The sequence below is a fragment of the Galendromus occidentalis genome, unplaced genomic scaffold (assembly GCF_000255335.2).
Source record: "Galendromus occidentalis unplaced genomic scaffold, Mocc_1.1 scf7180000077384, whole genome shotgun sequence".
In the NCBI taxonomy this organism is placed as follows: domain Eukaryota; kingdom Metazoa; phylum Arthropoda; class Arachnida; order Mesostigmata; family Phytoseiidae; genus Galendromus; species Galendromus occidentalis.
This window is the reverse complement of record NW_003805372.1, coordinates 1,028,562-1,050,599: the sequence shown is the minus strand read 5'-3', so window position 1 is coordinate 1,050,599 and position 22,038 is coordinate 1,028,562. Positions and strand designations below refer to the sequence as shown.

At 51.0% G+C, this 22,038-nt stretch overlaps 2 protein-coding genes across 2 annotated transcripts; both read left to right on the top strand.

Moving 5' to 3' along the window:
* Positions 1-6,984: 6,984 nt before the first annotated feature.
* heca (hdc homolog, cell cycle regulator) lies at positions 6,985-8,343 on the top strand. Its single transcript, XM_029111202.1, has 2 exons — positions 6,985-7,533; positions 7,594-8,343. The coding sequence occupies exons 1-2, from the start codon at positions 6,985-6,987 to the stop codon at positions 8,341-8,343; spliced, it is 1,299 nt and encodes a 432-aa protein (XP_028967035.1).
* A 10,731-nt stretch (positions 8,344-19,074) lies between these two features.
* Positions 19,075-20,802, top strand: LOC100904413 (RAC family serine/threonine-protein kinase homolog). The gene has a single exon (XM_003742427.1). It carries the CDS (start codon positions 19,075-19,077, stop codon positions 20,800-20,802), a length of 1,728 nt encoding a protein of 575 aa, XP_003742475.1.
* The last annotated feature ends 1,236 nt before the right edge of the window (positions 20,803-22,038 follow it).

The window sequence follows — 22,038 nt, the reverse complement described above, 5'->3', positions numbered from 1 at the left end:
CCCGGGAGCCGCGAGAGAATTCTCGGTTCTCCGGGGAGCCGCGAAGTAAAAAAAGGTTGGGAACTGCTGCTCTGGGAGGGTAAGAGAGACTTACGTCACTTCCATTGATCCCCGGATTCTTTGATACTTTGATTCGCGATGGGAAGGGACATTTCATTCCTCGGTATTCAGCTTCTTCTGGAGACCTATTCGTATCAAGGATCTCCGTGCAGGGATCTTTCCGTATGGGAATCCTCGAGTGGATGGAGCCTCGCTCGTAAGGCAGCGTCGTCTTCACCGGGTGGGATCGAAGAGCTGTCAGATTCGGCAACAGGTGAAGCAGCAGACCAGAATCACAATCAGGAGCTAGTCGCTGCGGAAGAAAGATTTGCTCAAAGAGCCGCGATAGATCGCCTATGGATAGGAGGCAGGTTACTTTGTGCCACAGAGGCCAAACGGAGGGCGACAAAAGCTTGACAGCGCTCCCATGAGACCATCAGGGGTATTCACAGACTCCGGGATGACTCTAGGGAAATTCCGCAGAGGCTTTAATGCCCGGCATGTGATAAAAAACGGGCAATCGAGTCATAATGATCGGCAGTCAGGAGAGCCGACCACCGAGCTACCGCATCGGTCATTCCTAGAGATTTTCGGTACCATTTGGCGGTACTCCTGCATTCCTCGGGGAAACTGAGTCTAAACGCTCCCGGCACTCTATGCCTCGGGCCCCGGGCAAGGGTTGAGGCAGACACGGACAGTACGTCCGCTTGCGTCCTGATTTCCAGAAGGAGGAGGAGGAGCGATTAATGCCTCGAGTTGCCGAAGGCCCAAGCAAAACAGAGTCGCGGAAGGCCACAAAGAGGAACGAGTAGAGTTTTCGAAAGGCTCGGTGTACAACATCCGGCGAGACTTCGTCAAGACAAGAGCATAAGCGGTCTTGATACCTTATACGCGAAGGCATCAGGCGCTCGATGACGCTCAGTGAATCCTCTCCGGAGCATCCAGGGAGGTCGAATCCCTAAGCATCATGAGCCTATTCCTGTCCCGAGAAAATAGCCAAGACCCGGACCGCGGGAAACGGAGACTCCCATTTTGGGGCTTCCGCCGGGCAGTTATCTCGAGGGAGAATCATTCAGCATTGAATGCGGAAAATCGAGTCCGAATCATCGGGTTCTGACGGAGAGCTGCCCATGCTTCCAACCGAATCGTCCCGGAGATCACCCAGTCTCATCCCCGCCGGTGAATCAGCTAATTCCCATTCTTTGTATCCTTCCAGCGTGGGTGGTCCTGCGTCCTCTCGTCTTGGTCCCCGTTTTGTCTGGCGTCGCCTTATTGGCGCTGAGATGTCCGCCTCGAGTTGTCGTTGTCCAGGATGCAGACGGGAATAAATATTCATCTCAGTCAGAGTCAGTAAGCCGTGTAGCACCTCGCCGCCACTCACCGCCGCAAGTTGCTGTTGACGTCCAGACGGCCCCTGTAAATACACTCCAATGGAAGGCAAGATCAGAACTCCGCGCCGCGAAGTCATCGGTCCACATTGCAACGAACGCTGAACCCCTTGTCTAGGTGCAAGAAGGTGACTCGGAGAATTTCACACGAAACTGAAGCTTGCCTGCTCGGGGAGTTCTGCTCGCATTTTTTTCTTGAGAAAACAGATTTATTAGTTCCATTTAGAGAATCATTCTACGGTACTCCGTGAGGGACGCACAAGGGCGTAGTTCGGATGTATTTCCTTTCTTAAAGCACTTGTTGGCGACGATGAAATGGGGGCCCACTGTACTCTACGATTCTAGGTAGCACTGGGGAAACCCAAACGTTTACTTACACGGACACAAAGGTCCAGTCTGTATCATCCGAGCCCGAACCATCTAGTAGAGAGAATCCGCATAGACGGCCAGCAGCCGAGGTCGAATGCAAAAAAGGGCGCTATTTCGACTGATTTTGTGTTCATGGATACCTTGAGAGGGACGAATACGCCATCTCGATGAATTGCTTCCACGATGCAGTACCATTACACAGTCTGGGTCGACGTGCAAGTTTCCCGATGTGGGGAGATGAAAGACGGCGGACCCGAGTCATTTGTTGACTCGATTCATCTCCATCTCAGGAATTGAATTTCCATCTCTGAGGGGGGAAGGAACGTGAATCCAGAAACAAATAGGAAACTGGCCGTTTCACGGACAACAGCCGTAGAGAGAAATGGAACGGGACTCGCCTTGCAGATAGCCCCAACGAGTGAGACTCTGCGCAGGTGCTGACTTGGGGAGATTCGAGAGTCACCGAGTGTGCTGATTGCGAGATTCAGGAGGAAGCCGTTCCAAATTCGTTGAATTTCAGGGCACGGTCGGGAATTCGATTCGGAGCTTCTTGAACAATGTTTCCGATTTTTTGAACTTACCCCTGATTGCGATTGCACAGAGTATATGAGCTCGTTTTCGGGGACTCGGAGCTGAGCCACACAAATGAAGGGTGAACCTTCTCGCCCTAGAAACCGCAGAGTCTACCTACCCGTGGAGACCAGGAAGCAATTTTCGAGGTTGCGAAAGATTGAGGGAATCCCGTGACAAGTCATTAGGTCGAGCCGCCTTCCCAGCATCGGGGTCCAAGTCTCCTCCCGTTGGACCTACAGTGGGTGGATTCAAGGTAGGTCCCGAGCATCGTTCACTTCCGCCATAATAAGCCCGAAAATATCTGAAATGTTCTCGGACGCCCCGGCGGCACCGCAAATGTTGTAAACCTGCTCAGCTAGCGCGGCGTCCGGATAGAATCCCTTATCCTCAATTTCGGCGGAGAGAGAGTACGCGTAGCGGCCGGTGGCCTCGGGGTTTTGAGCATTGGGATCCATCGAGCATAGAGAGGACTTCCATTTTGATCCCAGATCGGAATTCTTCAGTACTATGACCGAGAATGTCCTGCCAATGCGCATTCGTGCATCAGGGGGATGACGCTCCGTCCCGAGACCCCTCAACTAATTGTAAGTTTGAATCTCGGGGAAAGCCCGGGTTCCAGAAGGTGGTCACTATTCGCGATTTCACGATTGACAGAATGCGCATCTTCTCCCCTAGCAACACTGGAGTGGGCAGTACCCACAGCCGCCTTCCGCAGGAAAATCGAATGGACTCGGGGCACATGGATTCGTTCTCCCCGGAGAGAAGATTCCGGGCCTCCGCACCTCAATGGCTATTCGAATTCGCGACCTGACGTTGACTAGAGGTCTCTTATTCATGAGATTCCATGCGACCGTAAACTCTGGCTGAGCTGTGTCATTCGAGGTTGCGTCCTTTGACAAGCCTCGCTTTCGATCGAATATTTCTGAGAACCACGCGCCAGTAACGATATCTCCCGGATTTTATGCGTACCGGCTCGTTTGGTTCGGATCGAGTGACGTGGGCGTTGTCGCGACAGTATTTGCCGTGGTGCTTTTTGTTGACTTCGTCTGAGCGAATGTTCGTATACAAATGTGGAATTCGGAGCGTACAATGACATTCGGCGGCAGTATCGACCAGCTAAGCACCATTGTGAGTATCTCTATCGAAATTGATACCCTCGAGCGCAGGACCGAGACATGTCCTCCTCACGCGTGTCGCATGGACGGCGGATACTCACTTACGCACTCACCGCATGAGCGAATGATCAGGGCTCCGGATCATGAGATCGTGGAACAGCAAACGCTGCCCGTGGAATGGGGACTCGATAAGCCGGCGGAACATCTATCGCGCGAATTAAAGCCCGGAGTCGGTCCCAATCACACGCCATTAATTTTGGACTTCCAATTCTGTCAGTCATCTAAGAAGTTTATTCAAATTCGTTCCTTCTATTCTTCAAATGACTCCCTGCTTCGCATTCATCTATTCTTCGTCGTATAAAGGTGGATCGACTCCGAGGATACGAAGCCGTTTGATATTTTCTCGGTAACTCGGGAACAACGCGCGGCTCCGCGACGGACGGACAACGTTCGCATCGGGACGAAGGGAGAAAACGTTCGGATTTGTGGTAAGCAGTGAGGAATCGAACAACACTTCACGGTTAAACGCAGGGACCTCTCTTGCGCTATTTTCTTTTAATGACCACTGGTGACAGGTCATCTGGCAATGAGTGACAAGGTGACTCCGCAGTCGAGGTAGATACGCTTGCCAAGGTGGACACACCGAGCAGATGGTATGCCTTTCCCTACAGTGTCTTCTCATCTTCTGATGGGACAATCCCTGGTCCAGCAGATGTTCCTTGGCTCGCTTGTTTTTCGTTTCTCGCTCACTTGCTTGGCGCCCGCCTGCTTGGCCTGGCGTTCATTTGAAGATACGGAGACCCAGAGAAGAAATCCGGCACGCGAAGAAAAATACGCTCCGGTACGATCGGATACACAGAAAATCACGCGGAAACTTCTGTCATTACGGAACAGACGAAGTCGCTCTACGATCATGTATCGACCGCTCACCCAGAAAGTCAGCATGCAGCATCAACGGTTTTTCAGGCATTCACTAACCTCTGTGTAGCTGAAAAATACAATATTTTGCCTTGGCCTCGTGGCAGGACACGCGAGCTCACGGATTCGAATTCAGTATTACGTCATTGCATTCAGGTTGTTCGATCGAAAATCGAACGCGGATATTGCGTAGAGAACTTCATCGGGAAGTATGATCCGCGACAAAACTCCCGAAGGCTTCGGGAAACTTAGATGTGAGTATCTCTCCCGCCGACCATGAGGAGAAGCTTTGAAGACGGTTGAGAACTCCTCTCATTGTTTCCCTCCCTGGTCGGACTCGATCCGCATCGTCCCAAACAAGGAAGATGGACATGAATTTTCCCCCAAGAATATCCCAAAGTCTCGGGCTTCACTTTTTATCGCATGCGAGTCCAGGGAGACACATGTACTTTTATCAAAAACCGAGTGGCGTTGTCCTATCGTGAAAAAGCATGCCCAGTCGACTTGAGAGGACAAGTCCAAGAGAACTGCGACGCACGGCGCTCCCCGGAAGCTGACTGTATCAGCGTCATCCGGCGAGTCTAGAATAGGCCCTCAGTATCCGGAGCCTGACTGAGTGAATTCGGACGTTTAATGCTTCCGTGGCCTGGACCAGTCGCTGACGAATGCAAACGGGAGAAAGAGCCCGTGACACGCGTTGTCGCCAGAGACTAATGATTATGCCTCCCTTCGGAGACAAAAGTCCACATCAATTGTGAACGAGTGCACCTATGACCTGAATCGAACTAACTCCGAACATCACGAATTTTCCGCGAAGCCCATCTTCGTTTTATTGTCACCGAGTCACATCGGAAGATTTCCAGCGCGAGTCAATCGATGGTATCAGGAACAACTTGACACGCCATTTTCGCACTACTACGGCCGCCGTTTGCTATTTGTCCGCCGCTTGTTCGGATCTGGGCTTGGCGCACAACTTAGAGCCGCTGCAGACACTTTGAAAAACGCGCGTCGCGTACGGAATGATGGGCAATAACTTGTCATTCGACAATGGAGTTTCGACTTGCCACTTCTGGTTCTTCAGATCTGAGCGGCAACTCCGGTTCCGCTGATTGTCAAGGAACGAACCTCGAAAGTCATTCCCCCCTCCTACTTTGAGCGCTCTCGCCGATAGAAGGAAACCTCCTGAACAGCAAGAGGGAGATTAGATTTTTCATGGAAAGAAAGCCGAAGAAAATATTCGTCTGAGCAGCTTCTCGCCGAAACACAAGCGAACGCCCTCCCGCCCGCTCGTTCGTACGTACAGCCAAACAGCCAGGTGGCCTCAAGGATTTCGGTTCCGTTGTGAATCGTCTCCATGTTTTTCCTCTATTCACGATGAAAGACGAGGATTCCTTGACAAGAAACCCTCTTCAATGTTTCTCCGGCGGACTCCCTAACAGAGAATTCGACATCGTCGCTCACAACCGGATCGCAACCGGCGCTCGATTCTGGTATGCATCGATTGCTCGCCCAAAAAGGTCACGGCACGACACAAGAGGATAGACGGAAGGACATTCAGTCTGGGAAGTACAATTTGGTCTTTTTTTCGTGCTCAACAAGTTGTTCTTCATGTTCGACTGAAGTCGAAAGCTCGATGTCGAGCCCGATGACGAGATGATGTGCCTGATTTGAAAGCAGCGCGAGTGCATAAATCGCCGAAGTCAGAGGGTAGATTGGCTGACCGGATTGTGGGTCAGCAGGAGTTTCAACACGATATCAGAATTACGATGGGATCCGATGGAGCGAGAGGATTCCCACCGCCTCCGAGCAATGGTACGGCGTTCGCCAACCATGAGGACAGCCTGGCAGCCCATATGAAATTTAAGCACCGAGGATGAGAGGAAGGGATGGATGGAGCATGTGTAAAGCGGCCGACCGACCGACGAACCGGCCGGCCGGCAGGCTGCCAGGCACGCCGGCTGCCCGCCAGGCTTGTTCGCATTCAGACACGGATCCCAAGTGCATGGTTTCCACGTGTGGAGAGAGCTTGTGGTGAGGGCAAGCTGTGTTTCCCTCTCCGAGAAGTCGGTCGCATGGGACGGCAATATAGTTACACACTCAAACAGTTCACACTCAGTTGCAACTCGGTGCTCGACTCTGTTGCTGGCTCGTAGTCGTCAGTCTCTAGACTTTGTTTCCCTTCGGACACATCCGGGACCGGTAGTCGGTTGGTCGTCCTGTCGATCGATCTGTCCACTTATCTGCCGGCCCGCCTTCTGCTGGGTGGTCAGTCAGTCCCTGTCGAAGAGAACTACTACTTGTTACCGGGAAATCTCGCTACCGTTGTTTTCTCCAGTCGCCGGTGTTTTGTTAGAAGATTAACTCGAAAAGTTGCCTAACCGCTCCGAAGTGTCAACTGGTCCACCGACCGGTGCCACTTATACTGATACTACTGCCACAACAGCTCGCGAGTTCGGAACCTCCCGCCGCTTCCATCTCTGCGAGTAAGCTGACGCAACGACCTAGTGCGATGTGTGACAGTGTCGAACAGTGATTGAACAGTGAAGAAAAAGAAGGAGGAAACGCAGACGATCGAGTCGTGCATGTCAACGTTCGTGGAGCAGCGACTCGCTTTCACGGGCGGCGAGGAAATGCCACCGGTGGGCTTAGTTGCCATTATGGCCCCCCAAGCGATGACTACGGCAGCGGCGGTGACGTCAGGGGGAGCAACCGGCTTGCTCAGCTGTTGCGTCCCGACCGAATGCAAAATTCCCCTCACCGGTCAAGATCTGACCAACGCAGTCCGTGTGATCTGCAACAATCAAGATTGCCGTGCCGGTGAGTACATGCATCGAGAATGTTTCGAAGAGTGGCAGGAAGGCGTGCTTTCGTATCTGAGATCATGCGGTCGAGCGCGATCCTGGTCAGAGAAGCAGCGGATGCAGAATCTCTGGACAAGGAGAGGTTACGACCTGGCGTTTAAAGCTTGCGGCTGCAAGTGCGGCAAAGGCCACTTGAGGAAAGACACCGATTGGTGTCCTCCGACGAACAGCATCGCAACCCACGATGAGAAGAAGAAGCGAGGACGCAAGAAGAGGCAGAACGAAACGGCGACCGCGACCGGCTCGGTGAAACCCTCTGTTCTAACGACTGTTGGTCAGAGGAACGTCGGTTGCGTACAACAAGCTGTTCAACAAGTCGGTGGTCCCCAGAACAGAATTCGAAGCTCGTCGATCTCCTCGACAGGATCTGGTGTTTGCACCCCGCCGACCACTCCGGACCAGTTCGCGTCGCCGATTCCTCGCTCGTCAGTGAATCCGTTCTTCAACGGAGATCGTTCGGGCAATTACGAGAAGCCTCAACAAGAGGTCCGGCTTTTCTCTCGACGATCTGATTACTCGGTGTTCAACTGTCTGCCACGACACAAAATCAATTCGTACAACATCAAAATGGAAGACGACGATCGTAGCGACGACATCCGCACGTTCATACTAACCACGCTCGCCCAGCATCGCACCACTCGAATTCCGTGCTGTGTCTGCCATAATTCAATGAACATATTTGACCGATACCCGCTGCTGGACGGCACTCTATTCCTGTCCCCGCGTCAGCATTCGCCTGGATCCGTCACGATCCCATCGAGCAACCGCACTCAGTACTTGAACGCGGTTTGCATGCGTTGCCTCGAGGACGATTGGCAAAATCTCCGCTGCGTGGCTTGCCGCACCAAATGGACCGGAGGACACCTGATCATTGGAACTCTCTATTCGTACGACATTTTCGCCGCTCAGCCCTGTTGCGAGGAAAGACTCCGTTGCAATCGTTGCCGAAAACTCGTCATTCAACCAAACCAGCGTGAGCGCTACTTCTTCAGCGATTACTCGCACAGCATAGCGTGCCCCTCCTGTAAGTCAATCGACTATCATTTCGTGAAGCCGCTCAACGTCTATGCTTGTGACTAGAGTTTGTGTCCAATTTTTAGTTCGAATTCAAATACTATCAATACCATTATTATAATTAGTATTATTAGCGTATTGTAATCGATTGATCGATAGCTAGCGAGCCAGTCAGTCAGTCAGTCAGTGAATCAGCCCCTCCCATCACTCTTTCGACCCGCTATCGATGCCCAGTGCCCCGCCGCTCCCTTCCGACTTCCGACCCTCTCGATATCATCACCCACACCTGATACTGAGCAGCAGAGATAACTCGCAGCCGCTACTCTCGTCGAAGAAGAGCGAATCGGAGCGGAATAACGGGACATTTCCTTTCTGGAAGTTTCTTCCGATTGGGAACGTGGTCTCCCGAGGAAGACGGAAAATAACTCCCTTTGCGGTCCAGCGACCAGCTCCGGTCCGGTCCGGAACAGAGATCAGTAACTCTCTCTGCCCAATATGATATTCTCCAACACGCGATAACTATCTCTAATGAGGAGTGTCATCCTGATTGCATCACCGTACCGAGCAAGAATTTTATGACAATGGATATGATGATTATCATTAATATTATTATCAATATATTATGCGAATTAATATTATACGATATAGGATCTTCACCTTGACCTGCGGTTGTACCGATTTGAGCGGGAACCGCTGAAAACCATCATGATGAGCAACAGTCTCGAATACAATGTCGTTGATCGAAAGTGCGTGAGTCCGCGTGAAAGCGTGCATTGTGTTGTTTGAGTCAGGTCTTCTGAAGCTTGAGCTATCGATGTGACCGTAGCTACCAACCGGAACCAGCCGCCCGAGAAACCTGCGAACCAATCTTCCCGCGTTAGCAATCGTCCGCGTAGGAAGACTGCCGACAGTCGTATCAGATACGACTCGGCGTTTTTAATGAATTTTGACGGGCGAACCGTGCGTCCGAGAGCGACAGAGTTGGTATGCTCGAAGCTTGCGGCCCTCAACGGAAGTGGAAGACGAGCAGTCAATCAGTCAGTCAGTCAGTCATAAAAGCAATCTATCTATCTATCAATCGATCCCCGACTAATCAATAATGCTAAACAGAGTCAGAATATTCAGTCTAGAATAGATTTGGACTCCCGATCCCAGTAGTCAAAATGTGTGCCTGAATGTCGCCTGTTGCCAAATCCGAGTCGACAAGGAGACCGCCGACCGGGAGCTCGATAAGCGCGTTCCGTTTCGCGATTTCGAGAATTTCGAGTTTTCTTCTGATCCGTGAAGTCTGAGATCGGTGAACCCGATTCATGGTAGACGGCGACTTATTGAGCGGCCGACTCCTAGCGGATTCGACTTCCTATCGACCCAAGTTCCATTCTCAATTTCGTTCCAAACAGTCGCTTTCTATTTGCTTTCAATCAGCGGATAATCATGTGTCCGCCACTCGTCGGCCTGTGCCATCTCTGTCCTCAGCGAAAGGCATCGCCGACAGATTTTTCGCGTCGGAAGTTGTCGCTGCGAAGGATTCGAGGACATTCGCACTTGCACTCACAGAATCCGTTTTTCTTTTCGACCTCAACTCCCCGAATCTGAGACTGGATCTGGATCAGCTCCGTTCGGAGGCCGGACTCCCGGGCGGCGGCTCCCTTCTGTGATCGAAAATCTGAGATGCTGATCAAGAGGCTTCTCATCATTAATTTTCGAGGGGGCGATTTATATCATTACTCTCGCCGGATACGGAGATCGAAGCGAATCAGTCTACCTTCTCCCTCACTATCTTGCCTTGTCCTGCGCTCAGGAGCGGATCGCCAAGAGCAGAGGTACGGAGGGCGGGCAAACCATGTTAGAGTCCTCTCGTCGTGGGGAATAATCTTTCGTGGAGAGTTCATCGCCGCGATCGCCCAAATAGATCGCCTGGTACACAACATTTTGTTCAGAATCGGCTCCTGCTGGCAGATATCCTGTCTTAACGGATCGCTACAGGCTCCCCTCGTGGCCGAGAGGTCGTAGATATACTCCTCAAGCGCGAGGCTTTCACTACTGGAATACTCAGAATCCGCGGATCGTGCTCGCAGAGGAGAATCTGAGTCCCTTCTGATCCGAGTTGACTACAAGAATCTATCTATACTCTCTCTGATCTGATTTGGGCGTTCGGCGGCATATGAATCACAGCGCGATATTTGAAGCTAAAGTGATATTCAGAGCTCCGACGGAGCTCTGAGCCCTCAAATGAGTTCCAGCCGGAAACTGTTGAACCTGATGGACGTCTTCAGAAACACCGAACCTCCTCCTCCTGAATAGAAACTGATTGTTCCCAGTATGCGTCGCGGCATAAATGACAGGTCGAGTCTCAGATGTTCCAGATCGTTGTACTTTGTCTTTCGAGGTCTTCGTCCACCAGGTCCGACTATCTGGCCAAGGTCCGACTACAGAACTAGTTCGTCCAGATACGAGGGTTTCATTTGTGAAAGAAGAAGTTGTCTTTGGATATTCGGAGCAGTGGAGATCGATCCCTGCTCGAAATCATGGCAGTCGTGTAGTTAGTTACATGTTTCGACATGCGCGGAATCAGAAATACTTCCGGTGAAGACCGCGTCCTTTCGACCGACTGAGTGGTTTAATATCGAGCACGACAGCGCGCAGAAGCTCTGAGGCGTAATATGCGAGGAAAAGAGTCATATGGGAATCTGTCCAGCGGAATCGGTGGACGCGTCAATTTCATAGAGTGAGATCGGATTTCGGTTGTACTCGAGACGCGGCAACTTGAAAGCATTATTGATCTTGGGTAAAAAGGAACAAAGCGAGTTATTCAAGTTACATGTTTGTTTGATCGGTCCGTCTGCTTCCGTCGCGCGGGCGTTTCCGCTGTGCAAGATTAAAAAATCCCCCAGTGATCGTCATTGTCGCTTAAACTCAGAGCGGACCGCATCGATCTCCGCTTCGACTTGTCGCACTGAGGCCAACTTGTACACGAACCTCGTGAGGGGAAGAAAGCAGACGAACCAAGTCATCCACCAAGGTGTGTCTCTGTTGCAATACGAGCCTGACGGAGCCCAGAAGTAAGCTGACAACTGCGAGTCTGATGATATGAAACGCTGATTATGATTCCATGCACACACACGAGTAGAATATTCTCATCGAAGGCTATGTATAAATGCTGTCTTTAGGACGTTGTTCATAATGATAATAATGATAATGTAATACGAATAATGATCGTCGTTGTCGTCGGAAGAGTCGAGTATGAGAATCGAGAACGAATTGCGGGGGACCGCGTGGTCCCAGACCAGGGTCCTTCGGCATGTGTCCCCCTCGAATTCCGCATTGCTTTGCCGCTTGCCGCCCACTACGAAGCGAGTGTCATCGCAGAAGAACTATTTTTTCTAGAAAAACATGAGCCGAAAAAAATCCCACCAGATTGTGGCCGTAGAGCTGCATGCACTGTGTCGATGAGAGCTATTTTTGGAAAGCGGCGTCCCGTGAATTTTTACCAGGAGCTTTCAGATAACGTTTCCCGAGATGGGGATTACCTAGGTAGGGGAAGTCTAGATGAGAAACAAAGAAAAGAGTAAATGCCGTCGACGAGCTTGTCCGGCACCTCCTATAATATCGATTAGGAGTTTGTGATTCTCTCAAGTGGCAGGAAGCGTCGATCACAACGATCGATTGCGCCAAAGCGTCCCACGACCGTCAATCAAGCCAAAAGACCGAAAGTGAGTATCGCGTGCAAATGTTTCATCATTGCAATATGAATCGGAAAATCAAGCCGACTCCTTTCCCGAGAAGCTCGAGGGGAGGGAAGTGATTAGAAGGAACTCTTTCGGAAGAGAAACCCCGGCGAGACTTGATACGATACCTAAATGCAGTGCTGATCGCGAATTAAGCAGAGTTGACGAACTGGTCCTTGACTTGGGAGCCTCTGCTGAAGAGGTCCGTTCGAGTAACTGGAGTTCAAGCGGAAACTCTAACGCTTAGGAGATGTTGTATAACGCTAGAAGGAGACGCGGGCTCCGAATAAGCAATTAGAACAATGGTCAGCGTAATTCGTAATGATTCGAATTAGAAAGACTCGTTGTTACTCGAGCGGACCGTCGCGGCCGGGACGCCCTCTGGTGCGGTTGTGCGAAATCTATATACAGAACTAGTTGAACTAGATCAAGCCGCAGCTTGGAAATCCATGAAGCAGATGGAGTCGGTCCGTCCGCGCCCGTTTGTCCGTCGGCTTACTGTTGATCGGACGACATGAAAGCAAGACGACCCTCGGCTACGTAGTGCGACTAGGAAACAACCCGGTAAACTTCGGCGATCAACCGGATTACGCTCCTCTTCCGGTTTTGAAGCTCCGCTCGACGTACCTAAGATGCGTGGTAGTACCGGAACCTCGAGCCTGTGAGCCCTTCCGATTGAGTGATGGAGCTTGAAGGGTTAAAAACCTGTGGTCGTCCCTTCAGAAGAATCAAGGCGACGGATCCTAGCACCGCGGTTCGTTCGAAGATCTCTGGAGCCGACTCTTACGACAATAGCGAAGAATCACACTAACACTGGCTTCCTGTCTTCGATGTTTGACATCGACAGAAGCATTTCCGGATCTTTGTTTTCCATCCGATGGGAGCTTGCCGGACGCAGCACGCACCTCTAATCGGGCTGCATTCCTCATCTTGAGTCCTTCGATTATTTCCGTCGGACGATAATCAGTGGGGATAGAAAATATTAACAAGAATAACCTAACGCCGTAGTGGAGTAATGAGAAAAAAAATGAAAAAAACACGTGCGAAGAGAATCACCGCAAGATAGTTGCTTGGTGCGTTCTTGAAAAGCTAACACGGGTATTTTGTGTTTGTGTCTCCGTAGCTCGGTAGCTTGCTTTTTTAAGTTTGCTTGCTGTACTGTAAACTCGCTGCATCCGGTTCCGGCCGGTTTTTTCTCTTTTAATATTGCCTTATTGAGCACGGTACGGGAACACCGTATATCATTTCATCACACGTAGCAGATATCTCAATTTTTTCTGGTCTGCTCCGGGTTGGACGCGAGCATTTTCGAGGAGGAGAAAAGACGCAACGACGAATGCATCTCCTCCCTAGTCTCCTCACTGTCGAATTCGCAAAGAGAGCTCGATCCTCCGCTCGCTCGGGTCCCGCCCGGCAGCCAGGAACACCACACCTTCGGACGACGAGAGGTTGGTTGGCTAACTTCTGGAGCTCACCAGTGCTGTATGAGCCATGACTCGAACTCGACTTGGTTTTGTCCGCATAGCAGCCGGTCAAACGGACAGACAGACGACTTTCGAAGACTACAATCATGAGGAGGAAAATAACGAGACGCTTGCATTTGGCTTTCGAAACAGCCACGACTTCGAGTCTTCTCGAGAGCTTCATTTCGCTGTTCCTTCGCCTTCTGCCTCCGCGTCGGGAAACGGAGAAAGTTGATGACTGTGAGCAAGTGTGTTTGATTCGATGAGTTGCTCGACAAGCGATGGGTGGATGTTGGCCCAGGATCATTGCAGGCGCATTACGTGGAGGTTCCATCGGCGAACCTCGGGCGGTTCTTTTGGTTGTGTAGCGTGAGTTGGTCTAGGAGTGTCGAACGATGCTCATGATTTCAATGACGATGATGACTGACGTTCCATCAGCGTAACTTTCAACTGGTCTCAGAGAAAACAATCAGCATACGGAGAGCAGCCGTAGGTACATGTGTCGAAAGATGTCATTTTCTGACTACCGGGGGTTTTATGCGACGATCGGTTTCGCGGCTCCCCGCTGAGTCGGCACCGGTCTGTTTCGGGCATTGAAGATGATGAGAATACGAATATTTGGAGCTTTTCCGCAATCTCCTCCCGATGAGCTTTCCTCTGGCCTCGTGCGGCTGGAGAGTGCTCGCTTAAGTATTATTTTTAGATGCGTGCTTTTCGACTCTAGAAACGACTTCGTCGACAGGTTCGTTGGCGGCGGCGACACCCCATCAATTGTAGCAGCAGCGGTAGCCGCAGCGGATTCTCGCTATACAACGTGCTCTTCGCTCAAGTAGCAGAAGAGAATACCCTCGATGCTTTCAAACTAGATGGTGCGTTCAAAAAATGAACTGATCCATGCGCTTAATTCTGGAGACAATGGCGACGATGAGGAATCGATTGCCGATGACCACTCCCGAAGCTAACGACTACTAATTACTTTTACGAATACTATCCAATACCTTACTACTTCTGATGCTCCCATCTGGCGGTGACTCGTAGACGCTCGGCGAAATCGTTCCGTACTTCGGTCCTTATCGATTCCGACCGTTTTCCGCGAGGCGCTTTTCTTCTCAATGTCTCCCCTTCGGTCTTTTGTCGTTTCGAAGGTTTTCGTTTCGCATTGGAGATCCTCCAGTCCTCCCGACTTTCGCCACGTCACGCCCAAGGACACAACAGGGGAATCGACCTACTGGGAGGCGACTTTGAAGCAGCGTCGTTCAGGGTCACAGCTCTGAGAGCTGGCCGGGGAATCCGACTCCGTCCGGTCAGCAAGCGACTGATTGCGCCTTCGGAAATCTGTATTACCCTCGTCCGGCGGCACGTTCGCAATGGAGAATCTGTAGGTCTCTCGTTCTATGATCTTCGAACCTATTTTCCGCTATAATTTGCACGGAATCGAATGAAATCCCGTGGGTTCCTGGAGGAGCAAGCGAAAGGAGAGATAGAAGGCGATGGAGGGTTGAAACTTCGGAGGCGAAGCCTCGATCCGAAACTTAAGAGAACTTACTACATGGAGCGTCGGCAGGAGGCCCTCGTCGACGAGGGAGGGTGCTGTAAATGTTGCTATATGAACAATATTTTCGAAAGTTGAGAAACTCACTGTCACGCTCCGAATGAGGTGACATCCAAGCGGTTGAGAGCAATGTCAGCAACCAGAAATGCGAATGACTTTCTGCAGGCAACTGCGAGTAGGGGGCCAATGGCAGTATTAAAAGAATTATACGTTGTATCCCGATCGCCAACGGCCCTTTGCTCGTTCACCGCGTTTTCGTTTTCTGATGAGAAGCCTCTGGATCTCATCCTCGCGCCAATAACTTCCGAAGAGGAAGTCGAGCAAGACCCGTGTCCTTCGCCGATGGAACAGTCGCTCTCAAGAACTTGTTCCCCAATCGAGTTTTCCGTCGACGCAGGTCAGCTCTGCATCTGCATCGACGGGGTCGAACTTCCCATTGATGATGCAAGTGCGGTCCCAACGAGTCGTTTCATACGAGTACACGGTGGAAATAAAAAACAGAATGCAACGCGAGTCAGCAAGACAACCCCAACAATACTAAAGCCCCATTTTTAAAAACTAGATGAAATTTCTTTAAAGCATTTGGTGTTCGTCTGGCTTCGCGACCAGACGCCCCCAAACTGCAATAGTTTGCAGTGAGTGACCACCATATGAACCATATTTATAAGCTAACATGAAACTCTCGATTGGTTTCTTGTTATTCAAACAATGACAAATATGAAAAGAGAAAAAGGAAGCAGAGAGACAAAGAGCGAGATGAAGACGGACGTGAAAAATTGAACGGAGCGACAGGAAGGAAAATTACACAAATGATTTATTGAGCGCTGGAGATACTGAAATGCAGCGGGAGAACTGTTGAAAAGCGTTATCAACACGGAGGAGAAACTAATGTACTGATCGGATCGAGATCATCATCGTCCATGATTACATCATTTTATTGAAGAATATCATTGACAAAATTTAGCGATATTAAAGAAATGAAATAAATGTTCAAATATTGATGAAGATCTGGACCATTGTTTTCCTATGTATATTTCTTCCTTTGCATGACTTCTTTTTTGGACAGCGATGCGATGGAACGGGAGAGGGTCCAGTGATACTGAGAGGTGATCAGCCTCCATCCAGATGCTACAGGAATTCGCAGTGGGGATGTCGAGATTTGCTTACAGGATAGCCGCACGGCTGCCGTTCCCAGACATCACCTTCAGACGCTCCATCACGCATCGAGCGTTTTTCGCGGGACATTTCCCTGTGCACGGTAGGTATTCCGACGAGGAATACACGGTAAGCTTTCAGTGAGCGCTGAGGGTAAGTTTTTGAACCAGCGATAAGGAAGGCTTTCGTCTTGCAGCTGCTCCGCTTTATCGATGAAAAGGTCATTGTTATTCGGCAGCAGAATGGCGTACCATCCGATGAGTCTTCGTCCGACGGGATGAAGATTCAAGATGATTGAGCTCTTACGGGGGTCAGTGTCGACGAGTCGTGTCACGTCGAAAACCACGATTTCTGTCCGCCATTCCGGACGCGTTCGAAAACCAGTCCTCAGTTAGATTTTCAGCAAGCAGCTTCTAATCGCTTTCAGAACGAGGGGCCGAATGATGGCGAATATAGCAGCAATCGTTCGAATATGAAAGCGCGAAGAAGGAGCTCCCTCAAGCACGCTGTCTGAGCACGTGCTGCCATTTCACTTGTTTCGGTTACCGTCGATGGCGCATGCAGCGATAGCAGAAGGAGAGGCAGTTCGTTTATCTGTTCGACCGTGAGTTTTTCTCTGGCTCCAGAAATTTGTTCGAAACATATGCTCGATTTGTCATTGAGACTGTGAGCATCCAGATGGTCTGTCTACGTTACATCATAAACGATCCCGAGAATACTGGAGAATATTCGCTCACTTGTGCGTAGCCGCCTTGCGCACGAACTTGGACACATGGAGTCCATACATTCCGTCAGTTGATCGAGGACGGTCGAAGCCTTTCCTTTGATCTGTCACAGTATGCTCGGCATGGTGTCATGATAATTCACGGAAATTCATGTCGGCTCCTCGTGACAGCTAAGCAATCCGCAAAGTTCGGATGCTGAAGAAATCCGTCACCCGAACTTCTGAAACTTTCCGAGATGTCCGCAAGATTTTGATCGCTTCCGCCTGATTGATCTTCATAGGTAGTAGGTTGTCCCCCAGTACCCTGATTCTGATGTCATTCCACCAGGAGCGGATGGGGATCGCTTACGAAAACCCGCTGCGTGACAACCCTGTTCTCTGGAAGTTACCGAGAGGAATGCATTCACCATTCCGTGACAGCCGATGCCGATTGAGGGTTCCCGCAACGTCACGTGATCTGGTATACATGCGAGAGCAGGTGTGCGCTGGTTCGTTTCGGCGCTTCGATGCGTGCCTAGTTATTCACACTTTGTCTACTCCCGGTCCCTGAGTGTCCCTTCAACAACCGCATGATAGGATGCCGATTGCTGGTCGGGGATACGGAGAGGAAAGACGAGACTAATAATCACATCCGAACTTCGCCCGAGGGATCCTCGTCGAATCGAACCCTTAGTCTTCAGTTCCGGAGCTCGTCCAGTTGGTCTGATTTTCAGGTCGGCAGGAATAACGCATCAGGAGGTGGGTCTCGTCAGTGAATATCGGTCGATCTCTGAGGAGAGGAATGAATTTCATCCTGGGATTCGAACGAAGCAGAACCGTTCAAATTGTTCGAAGTTTTGGTCCTTCGCGAATCGGTCCTCGACTCCGTCGTATATATCCATGGATATCCAACTCATGAATCACGACGATTCGAAATGTCTGGAGCAAGCGGTCCGCTTCGAGAACAATGTTAGTGGATCCAACCCACTGAGGCGGTCGAGCTTTTCTAGAGAGGAAAGCTGTTGAATCACGCGCACACATGTCTGCAGAAAATGATGTGTTACAGAGCGAGAGGCTTTCGACGCCGTTCCCCGTCCATCTACATATAGTTTCATAATTGGTATTCTTCCGCCGTGATCGGGTCAACAGACGGTCGAGTACTGTGAACTATAGCCTGATCGCTATCTGAGCGGAGTGCATTCAATCACGAGCAGTCACTGCATCGGCGGCATGCTCCTTGCCGACATGAGGCACCCATTGTCACCGTGTTCTCAGATACTCGAGTCGGGAAATATCATCATATTTCCTCAATATGAGTATGTTTATTACGTATGACCGGCAGATCAGACGACCACGGTGGCGAAATGGCTCGTCGAAAACAACCGAACGGGGCGAATACGGTGGTAGAACTCCCGTCAGATGCCCCGATGAACGGCCCCCACCCTCCGCGTTGTTCTAGCTCAAAAGGACGTTCCGATCCTCAAGGAACTTGGGCTATCGTGAGTTGAATGATCGATCGAAGGGACCTACGATCTTTTCATCAAGCTTGAGTTCGAACTGTGTCCAGCAACTAGGCGTCGCGTCGCCTGTCAGGTCGACATCAACCGGCTACGGCTTTCATCGACCCTCGAGGATCGATTAGAGACCATCATCATGATCGGTCATCAGGAAGCTCCTCGTGGGAAAAGGAAGCGAAGTGCCTAGAGGACAGACCCGAATGCCATACCATCTTCAGCATTCGGAACCTGTCCCCCTCCCTCCCCAGCATGCAGTTATATATTCTGGCCACGCATGTACGAACATCGCGTGCGAGGAGCTTGCCCACTCCGAAATGCTCATGGGGCATCGATTTCACCCGCAATCGAGTAATCTATTACCTGACCTAATGGAGTCTCTTCCAAACCATTCGACTCAATCAACGTTTCTCCCTTTTGTGCCCTCGCCATCGGACAGCTCTTGCATATTGCGTACAATCGATGGATTGATTCCCTCTACGGTCATTAATCCATCGATCAATCCTATCTCGAATCACGATCTCGATTCCAGCAGCTGGGTATGGAACGTGGAGTATCCTGTTTCCTCGTAGGCTTGTCCGTCTGAGTAAGGACGATGCCCGCAAACAGAGCGCTCGAACTGAATGATCGCAACAACGAAATTCGACAGTGGCTGCGACTCCTTAGGAGCGAGCCAAAGACGATGCGGCAGCGTAATCGACAATCGAGCGCACATTTCAACCAGTGTTGGAGGAACACTCGTGCGACCTTGGACGTTTTCTCGAATAAATACAAAACGAGCTCGATAAATCGCTATCCGAGACAGCAGTTCGTAAGGGAGCAGGCGCAGCTCCTGGTCAGCGACTTCATGAAAAAAATGGACAAGAGAACTTTCAGTGCGCTTCGCTTCCGAGAGGGCGTTGAGAACCTCTACTATTTATGGGAAGCGGTTCAAACCAAGGATCAGGCGGCTCAGAACACCTTAAGTCGTGCACTGAGTGAAATCGTCCTCGCCTGTGCAGATCTGGTCGAGTATTATGAAGTCTCCGAAAGCGTCGCCGAGACGAATTGGCTTCTGGTGTCGACGTTCTTCAAGGACCAGATAATCGAACACGCTCATCAGCCGAGGATCGCGAGACTCGGGGATTTCTCATTGGGCAGAATGATCGGGGTCGGCGGTTTCGGCGTCGTGTACAAAGCGAAGCTCGGCGAAATTCCTTGCGTACTGAAATTCGTGCCTCTGAACATCCTCCCCAGTCCCGAACAGGCTCTCGTCGATAAGGAAGTCGCGTGCATGATAAGTCACCCTTGTCTAGTAAGCTATTACGCGTCGTTCATGAACCGGGACGCTTTCATAACCTGTATGGAGTTCATTGATGGGGTGTCGCTCATTCGACTTATTCATAGGGCGCCCAAAGGTCTACCCTTGCAGCTCGTCCGAATCATCATCGGTCAGCTGGGTCTGGGGGTACAGCATCTACATTTCAAAGGTTTCATCCATCGCGATGTCAAACCGGACAACATCATGATCGGGCCAAGATGTCGAATCAAATTAATCGATTTCGACACCTGCAGAGTTTGTTGTGGCAAATACAGCCCGAAGTTCATGCCAACATTTAGGGAAAAAGCGGGAAAAGAGTTCCCGGGCGCTGATTTCGCGGGCACGATACCGTACATGGCGCCGGAAGCTCTCATGAAAACTGGACTGGGTCGCGCGACGGATTGGTGGGCCGTTGGCGTTACGACGTATCACGTGGCTACGGGTCGTTATCCATTCAGAGGATTCACGATCGAAGAGGTCCAACCTCAAGCCGTGATTCCGCGGTACACGTGGCCGGCAATAAAAGAGTGGCCCAAAGAGCTGATGCAGTTCGTGGCTGATTGCATGAATCCCGATCCTCACTATCGCCTGTGCTCGGAACACTACTCGCATTTCCAGACACACGAGTACTTCCGCGGTATGGATTTCCAGTGGCTGGAAAATGAAGCGGACCTAGGGAGCTTCAATCTAATCGACAAAATCAGAGAGAGAAGCGCCGCTAGAGGCCACGAACACCTTTCAGCCGGCGCTCAGGAACGCCGGCATCGACTCTTCCCGAGCATGAGCTTTCAAGAGAAACGAACACAACAGAACTGTTACTGTTACTCATCTCCTGAATTTATTGCTTGTGTCCAATCTATCGAAATGGGCTACTCGCCCTCTCTGGAAGACATAGCCACCCACCAAGAGAGCCTCGACGTGTACGACGACGACGCGGCACCGTACGTTTTCGAGAACTTCCTGAGAGATCATAGGGACGGAGTGCATGAAACATACAAGGAGCCTCGAAATGGCAGCGATTACCGAAGGAACAGAAACCCGACGTGTAAGGCCACTCACTGCGACGCCGGGGCTTGGAATGATCGTAAACCCCTCCCGAGATATCGATAAGGAAGCAGCGCAGCTTGTTTGTGCGATTATTGTTCTTAATACATATGTAAATGCAATTAAGCATCAGGCCGCCGGAATATCCTCTCTGATTCCACGCCTCTCGATACTCGAAAGGCTGAGGATGAGGCGAGCATTTTCCTCGTCATTCGTTGGCATAGGTCCTACTTCCAAGCGGCTAGTCATCGAGCCGCATATCGAACCTGAGATTGTTCCGAGCCGGCTGAGAGGAGCGGGAAAATTCGCGTATCATCTACCGAATTTCCGGGCGATGACAGCGCGTGCGGATACGGAATTTAACGGGGGTCAGCTGAGGAGAGGTGCGAATTCCGAAGTTTCCGAGCATCGATTAGCTCACGAACATTCTTGTGCAGAAGCTCGAGGATTTCCAAATGTTTCTTTGGAATAGTAGTGTCACCCTCCACAGCTGACAGAGCGCGCTTTTCCACCCGCTTCCTTCCCGTCTCTGCTCGATCTGTCGGCAAATTAGGGCATGAACATAAAGTCGTGTTCGGTCTCGGCGTAGCGGACGAGCGCGCTTCTGCGACGTCGCATCAAGTCGTTCGCAGAGCTCAGAGATTGATCCCTCCACTGATGACTCAGTCAATGCTTAAGCTCACTGCAATGATCGGGATCTAGGAGCGTGATCTTTGTTACGTCTCGTCCTCGCTGCTCGGTCAGGATAGCGTTCCAGGCAGGAAGGCATTCACCTTTCGAAGCAGGAACACTCTTTCGGACCCAGGAAATCTGCCAGCTTACGCGGAAACGTCTGTTCACACACACTCTCATCATTTCTCGCTCTCTCCTTCGCCCGCTCGCCAGTACAGAGCATTCTCATATTCTTCGCAGCGAAACTGCGCTTAGCTATCGTACAACTTATAAATTATTACGTACTACTGACTATCACTCAAACGGAGAGTCCGATTTTCCAGAAACTGCCTGTTAGACCTTTCCCTCTTCCATAGATTCGCTGGCGACAGAAGCCGCTGCAGCGAAGCGAATGTCCGCCGCGACTTGCAACGACACGATGTTCAAAAATTGCGTTCACGAACTGCGAATCTTGGCGTCCTCGGAGGTCATTCAACCGCTCGTCGGCGGCGCCGGCGGCGACGACCTAGGATTCCCAGACTAGCCTCCTGTCATACCGCTGCTCGATATCGAGAGTCTTTGTATAAACTGCTGCGGCCGCTGTCTGTTTCGCGCGCTTGCGTTCGACGAGTGAGCTACAATAGCATTCAT

Coding starts and splice junctions, on each gene's coding strand:
- heca (XM_029111202.1), top strand. CDS start 6,985: ATGTCAACGTTCGTGGAGCAGCGACTCGCTTTCACGGGCGGCGAGGAA. Junction 7,534..7,593: donor AACCCTCTGTTCTAACGACT/GTTGGTCAGAGG, acceptor GGTGGTCCCCAG/AACAGAATTCGAAGCTCGTC.
- LOC100904413 (XM_003742427.1), top strand. CDS start 19,075: ATGCGGCAGCGTAATCGACAATCGAGCGCACATTTCAACCAGTGTTGG.